General features: G+C 36.8%; 1 protein-coding gene across 8 annotated transcripts in view; it reads right to left on the bottom strand.

Moving 5' to 3' along the window:
- Positions 1 to 515: 515 nt before the first annotated feature.
- ZNF143 (zinc finger protein 143) overlaps positions 516 to 7,358 on the bottom strand; it is a 39,229-nt gene continuing 32,386 nt past the window's right edge. For 7 of the 8 annotated variants that reach the window (XM_062620119.1, XM_062620126.1, XM_062620124.1 and 4 more), the window contains 4 exons: positions 7,204 to 7,352; positions 5,361 to 5,522; positions 3,669 to 3,815; positions 516 to 2,499 (listed from right to left, as the gene is read on the bottom strand). In XM_062620119.1, the coding sequence (XP_062476103.1) occupies positions 2,416 to 2,499; positions 3,669 to 3,815; positions 5,361 to 5,522; positions 7,204 to 7,352 (542 nt within the window). In that variant the 3' untranslated portion in view covers positions 516 to 2,415. The remainder of the gene's footprint in view (positions 2,500 to 3,668; positions 3,816 to 5,360; positions 5,523 to 7,203; positions 7,353 to 7,358) is intronic. The other variant, XM_062620121.1, reaches the window with a different exon arrangement.

Below are 7,358 nucleotides of genomic sequence, written 5' to 3'. Positions count from 1 at the left end.
TACCAAAACAGCTCCTTCCACTGCGCTCTGAATGGAAGCGGGGCAGAAAGTCACACAGGTCTCTCCACTCTGAAAACAAGTCCATTATGAACAGAGGTCTCACAGCTAAGACACATGTAGTCACCTCAGCTTCTCTTTAAACACCAAGCACCTTAAGTCAGTCTGGCTTATTTATTCAGTAAGTATGTTTTCCTTTATAGGGGTAGCTTGCACAACACGGAAGCACTACCTCTGACTTGGGAGCTTTGCAAGACTAACAGGTAAGATACCAGTAAGATAAATAATTAAAAAAATACTGCAGCTTTTCCCAGCTGAGCTAGTTCTGAATGCCTTGCAGCAAACCCAAATAGTATGAAAGAAGAAAAATACTCACATTTGTACAGTGGTCAGAAAACGTCCTGGGAAACGAGAAGAAGAACTGAAGTTATTTCTTTGCTAGAGTTAAAGCCACTGTTCCAGCCACCATTTCCAGAAACTATTAAGCAATAAAATGTAAGCAAAACAACCTTGAATGATCTTGTCAAATGATACGTCTTTAATGTCTAAAAGGTAGTATGTACTAAGGAACTGATCTAGTTGACAGGCAATGAATCCTCCTTGCATAGTACATTTATCTCCATGGGATATCAAGAATTACAACATTTTAGGAAAACTGGCACCTAGGTGAGCAAGCAGCCTCAATCCTATACAAAAGTTACAGAAAAACCTCAATGTTTCCAGGTTTTACTTTGCAATAGATCCACACCTATCCCACAGTACCATATTCTTTCACTGCGTTTTTCAATTGGTCATCTGTATGAAAAACAAAAGGCTGTAACCCACTCTGATACAGTAATTCATGATAAATTAGCTTCATTCTATTTAAACTTGGCCTTTTTGAGGTCAAATACCTCAAGGTATGTAGTTATGGACTTAATGTAAAATGTGTACCTCACAATACTTAGAAAACGATTATTTGATTAACACTTCATCCAGAAGATGTTTACTCCTTCCCTTGAGAATGTAAAAGATGAAGCTTCAGTTTCAGAAGTGCTTTTGCCACTCATCTAAAATTAGCACTGAATTTTACATGAAGCCAAAAATTTTTAACTTAACAAGCTTACTAACAAAAGACATTTTTCTATATATATAAAAAAATTACTTTTTACTGCATGTGTTAGCCATATCTACGATGGATTTTTTCCCCTTTACAGAATGATAGGCATAGAGAGGCATTGTACTTATATCATCATTAACTAATCCCTTTTTTCTAGTAACTTGTGTCCTGATTTTCAAAAGCACTGATTATCAGCACAACCTGGGTACTGAATGGTAGCAGCAGGCACTCAGAACTGTTGAAAATAGACTATTAGTACTTGTGCTTTTGCTGCAAATGCACCATTTGAAAAGTAAACTTGCCTCTTGAAAACAGGTATGTTTACTTTTTAAGTCAAAATCGGTTGCCTAATTACTTACTACTTTAATCATTCTTGTAGTGCTTTAGAATGTTTAAAGTAACTGTTAACAATAATTACTTAATACACTATAGTGGATTACGATCAAAATGAATATGTCAGAAATTAAGTTTATGATTAATAAACTTTGAAAAATTTATACATGGCCATAAATAAATAATTTGAACTTCAGTCTCATTAAAAAGTAAACCAGTATGTCACACAACAATATCATCCTATCTAGACAATACAATCTTGATATATTTTATTGCATAATAATTTGAGAGTAACTTCTTAAGTAAAATATGTAAAGAAACAAAAATTATTAGATTTACTTCCTTTAATATTGAACAACCAAAGTGTCGCCTTTGTACATAATCCAATTTAAAGAGAATATAATTAGCACTTCCAGCATTAACAGTCTATATTTACAATGACTAAAATGGGGTAGATAATCCAGAGAGTATTCAAATCCGTATGAAACAAATCAAAATATGAAGATTTACAGCTGGCTCAAATCCAAGACTTTTCCATTTATGGAATGCAATTTAAAAGGCTCTGTCATCTTTATTACTTGTAAGGGTTCCTGAAATGATGATTTTTTTCAATAGTATTTTAAATATTTGAGTTCTTCAGTAATGCCTGCATTATTCGCACATGACATTAAAAATTAATTCCAATACTTATATATTTTTCATTTGCTTGTAGACCAGTCTGAAATCTGATGAAAGGCTAACAAGGAAATTTACTAAATAATCCTAATTACATATTCCTGAAAATACAACAGTTGGAAGCAGGTGATGTCAGTCCATTCCAAGGGTTACGTACACAAAACTTACAAAATGTTCTTCACTCTTGCATAAAATGTGTACAGTTTCAGTGAGTGGGGAACTTCAAAGTTTTTATGGGCTGCCGCTGGCGTGGACCTTTGATTGAAAACAAAATACCTTTCACTCTATTGTTCTGGTAGCAGTTTTAGAAGTTAATCATCAATCCCTGGTGTTTCACCCTGTTGTATTCTGGAGGCTATTCTAATGGCTTCTTCCAGAGACTGTTGTTCTCCAAGCTGAAACAAATGCATTTAAACATAAATAAATCCAAAATGTTACATATGGATAATAAATGTGTAAAAACAAAACAAAAACAAACAAAAAAACAACACAAAACCAAACCCCAACAAAAAAAGATGAAGGCAAAGATCTGGATATCGATCAGTTCTTTCACACAAGTAAGTGTGATCAGGAGTCACACCTCTTCTGGGTAATATATGCTAGCAGCTACCTAATTGACATGGCAATTAAACTAGCTTCTGACAGCAGATTAAAATGAGTTTCTATGTATTTACTAAATAAATTTTCTTCAAAGAACTACTGCATGGTAAACGTTTCATGACACACAAAACAGATGATATTTCAACTTGGCAGATATAACAAAGCTAAGATAAAGCTTTCAAAAGTCATGGTGGCTGTTGAATTACATTTTAACATTGGTAAACAACACTGGCAAACAATCTTCATTTTTCTTAACTCTTGCAGAAGGTCAGCTCTTTGGAACACCATATGACATTAATATATTTAAAAAGTTTAACTTTACTGCAGAATCCTGACTAGGTAAGAAAAGCAGTCATGATGACACTGATTCTATGGTAGTTTAGGAAGGACGTTATCTTGTAGTAGAAGTACAAGGCCATTAACGTATCTGACATGGTCAGAGGCAATTTCAACTAACACTGAATAAAGACAATTTTGGGAAGAATATGTACACCGTACACATATGTCCAGTGATGGGAATACTGAAGACAGACAACCTCAACCTATTAAAAACAAAGTTGGTCATTAACCTGTTGGCTCAGGATAAAGCTGCATGAGCGTGTGTAAAGGAAAACCACATTATTTGCCAGATGGACCTAATGGGACAGTTCTAAATACTGCTTGTCACTAGCTCTCACATTCTGGAGCTACTCAAAGCAAAAGCAGCTCTGTTACCACCTCCTTAGGACCTCAATTTGGCTATCAGGCTCCTGGCTTTATCAGTATTTAGAAACTGAATGGATTCATTTGGAAAATCAAGTGCTTACTATTCCTCTTCCTTACCCTATATATTATTTAAAATATGAGATCATACGGTTATGGGGTATTTTTTTGTAGGGGAGCCAAGCTTATTAGAATAATTTTGTTGCATGATTAAGAGCTTCTAGAAGTAAGAAACACTTCAAAAAACGTACCACCATCTTACCTGTACTGCAATTTGTGTTCCATTTGATGTAGCCAGCAATGTGACAGGTCTAGTTTCTGTAGTCACTAAATGGTGCCCATGTTGTTGATGTCCCATGTCTGATGAGGCGCTATGAAATGCTGCTAAGTCTTGAGCCACAATAGCAACCTTCAATACCAAAGGAAGAGAATCAACTGGATGACAGATCTGTTACAATGGTTATCTTCAAAGTTAAAGTTAAATTCAAAGCCACGATCATGCATGAGCATGATTTTATTGTGTAAAACATAATTTTTTTAAGAAAGGTTGCCATCATTGTGTTTTCAAAGTTACCTGTTAGCTCTCAAAAGATGGATTTCGTGAGAACTGCACAGAAATCCAGTAAATGTGTCTATAAGCCTGTAACTATTTATACATACAGTGCATAGTGATTAGTAAGTATATTCATTTCATCTGGTGTATTTTTCGAACAGTGGAATCCATTATTAAGTTAAAGTTTTAAAATGATTCAGTATATTTCTACTTTAAAAGCTAGGTATTGTATTTGTATATTAAGAACAAACCCACAAATACATACTTACACAAATGCTTCCTATCTGCCGAATTAACTACAGTCCCATAATATTGATAATGTTACAGTTCATACTGGATTCTATTCTTAGTTCTGGCACTCATTGACTACGTGACTTTGGGGAAAACACTTAGCATTTCCAGGTCTTATTTTACACGCATGCACCTAAATGAAATGCCAGATTGGTACCTTAATTTTTTTCTTGGTGGACAATTGCTTTTAGAACATTCTGCCATATGCTGATATATAGCAGCGGAGTAGAACACATCATATGTATGAGTGTGAATATGAATAATCATTCCCTTTATGTGAAAGGAATGCTATGGCCAGGTGTTGAAAACTGCTTTATTTAGATAAATCCATGTGAATGACAGAACTGTGATGGCTTAGAATCATAGAATGCTTAGGGTTGGAAAGGACCTTAAGATCATCAAGTTCCAACCACCCTGCCATGGGTAGGGTCACCACACACTAAACCATGTTACCCAAGACTCCATTCAAACTGGCCTTGAACACTGCCAGGGATGGAGCATTCACAGCTTCCTTGGGCAACCCATTCCAGTGCCTCACCACCCTCACAGTAAAGAGCTTCTTCCTAATATCTAACCTAAACTTCCCCTGTTTAAGTTTGAACCTGTTACCCCTTGGCCTACCACTACAGTCCCTAATGAAGAGTCCCTCCCCAGCATCCTTGCAGGCCCCCTTCAGATACTGGAAGGCTGCTATGAGGTCTCCATGCAGCCTTCTCTTCTCCAGGCTGATAAGGCCCAACATTCTCAGCCTGTCTTCATATGGGAGGTGCTCCAGTCCCCTGATCATCCTCGTGGCCCTCCTCTGGACTTGTCCCAACAGTTCCATGTCCTTTTTATGTTGAGGACACCAGAACTGCACACAATACTCCAAGTGAGGTCTCACGAGAGCAGAGAAGAGGGGCAGGATCACCTCCTTTGACCTGCTGGTCACACTCCTTTTGATGCAGCCCAGGATACGGTTCTTTCTGGGCTGCAAGCGCACACTGAAGCAGGCTCATACTCAGTTTCTCATCAACCAACACCCCCAAGTCCTTCTCTGCACGGCAAAGATACCTATTTTAGATCATCCTATAAAGGAACATTACACATCTACACAGGATTATAGCTTACCTGTTGTCCTTCAGCACCTTCAGCAGTAACCATTGCTACAGAATGTGTTCCTGCAGAAGAGATGACGGCATCGTGGGCAGGTACTGTGATGGTGGTGCCATCTTGTGTTACCATAGTGATAGTATTGCCAATGGCCTGCATATCTGCCTGGGTTATGTTGACCTGAAACACAAAATAGTTCCTGAACTAGAAGAAGGTGGTTTAATTGCTGCTCAAGGCCTACTTAGTTTTTGGCAACATAACATACATTTTTAAGTAAGGTTTAAAAAACAAGACAAAACCAAAACCTGATGATAAGCATTTGAAGTGTAACAGCATATATCAAACAAATTCCTGCTACTTGGTTCAGCAGGAATATTCCTGGCTAACTTAATTTCTTCATTTGAAACAAGCTGTGTAGCAATCCAGAACAACAAGCCTACTAATGGGGAAAAAGTCTTTTAAGCTGGTCATAATTAATATACCAGCCAAAAGATACAGTAGCATTACTCCACATCCTGACCAGCATGCTCATGCATTCCTCGAGAATCACCATCACTCTTTGGCCAATTCCCAGTCTTAGACAAAGAGGCATCATCACATTCATCTTACTGATCAGGACCTAACATTCCATGACCTTTCAGACACAATTATCTGTTTACAGAAATAAAAATATGGCTCTCAGTAACAAGAAAAAGAATGCATACTTGTGCCCTGAGACTGCAACTCCATGTTAATCAGATCATACCCCAAATAACTGCGTGATACATTATCTATGTGTCTCACACAATGGACAATGTGATTCAAGGCAGTAACACTTGACACATGTGATCTTAATGGAAATGCTAAAGGCCCTCTTAGGGCTTAGAATTTAAACCACAAATAAACAATAAAAAATTAACAATATAAATTACTAATGTCTCCAGTATAAACACATTAGGGCATCAGATAAATGATTTCATGTCTGATTTACAAGGTAATAAAACATCCAAGAACTAAAGTCAAGCTGAAGGATAACTTAAATAAATGTAAGAACTTCGTGTCAAGACTTCTGGCCTTCATTTTAGAGGGTAAAAATGCCAGTTACTTAGTGCTGCTGCAATGTTCAAGGCTGGTAATATTTTATTTCCAATTTGAATTTAGGAGGTATCTTACATATGCTACTGGCATTTCAGCTACATTTCCAGCTAAGATAAAAACTTTTTCCCATATGCCTTCAATATATTACCATAGCTAAACAAATGAGTTGTGCTGAAATTCCTGCTTAATGAAATTTCATAGAAAACCTTAAAAAAACATATCCTTGGGAATCCTTAAAAAAAATATATCCATAGGAATTTTCAAGTGGGGGTAGTTCAAAGCATTCCTTAATCTCTTGTTTATGTTAAAAATGCTAAGAACTGCACAATACTAAACAGCTTGTAAAGCAGGCACCTGGACCAAAAACATTTCCCAGCCCTCCATCCCAACAAAGTACATGCAGACAAAACAACAGTGAAGATGACTGTCAGATATTAATATATTGTATTAATTAGGGAATTCTGAGAAACCTCAGAAACTAGGCTGTAACAATTGTTATGCCTGCTTTAATAGTGACAAAAGGATAGCAAAAAAAAAAAAATAATCAAGCTTTGTATTAATGCAGTTTCAGATATCAGAATACGGGGTTTAATTTAGGTATTCCACAGGAGGCTCAACCCTAAACATATCCTAACCCAGCTCCAGAAAAGCTTCTGTTCTAAAGAAACCCACATACGTATTTACCAAGAATCCCAACTGATCTTAGAAAGCACATGAGTATCTGCAACATCTGCCTCAATTCCCAATGTATTTTTGTCAGCTGTTCAACTCTGCGTTTACTTACATGTTGGGTTCCATCCTGGGATATTAGTGCTACTTGCTGACCTAATCCTGACTGAGTAACTGTAGCAACCTGTGCAGAAATTACATCTTCTCCATCTACACCTGTCACATAGGTTATTTGGGAACCTTTGAGAACATCTTCACCTTGACCTATTT

The sequence above is a fragment of the Pezoporus occidentalis genome, unplaced genomic scaffold (assembly GCF_034315485.1).
Source record: "Pezoporus occidentalis ecotype Australia unplaced genomic scaffold, CSIRO_AGI_Poc_V1 ctg22, whole genome shotgun sequence".
In the NCBI taxonomy this organism is placed as follows: Eukaryota; Metazoa; Chordata; class Aves; order Psittaciformes; family Psittacidae; genus Pezoporus; species Pezoporus occidentalis.
Note: the sequence above shows the minus strand (reverse complement) of the source record. Positions and strands in the feature narration are given on the sequence as shown.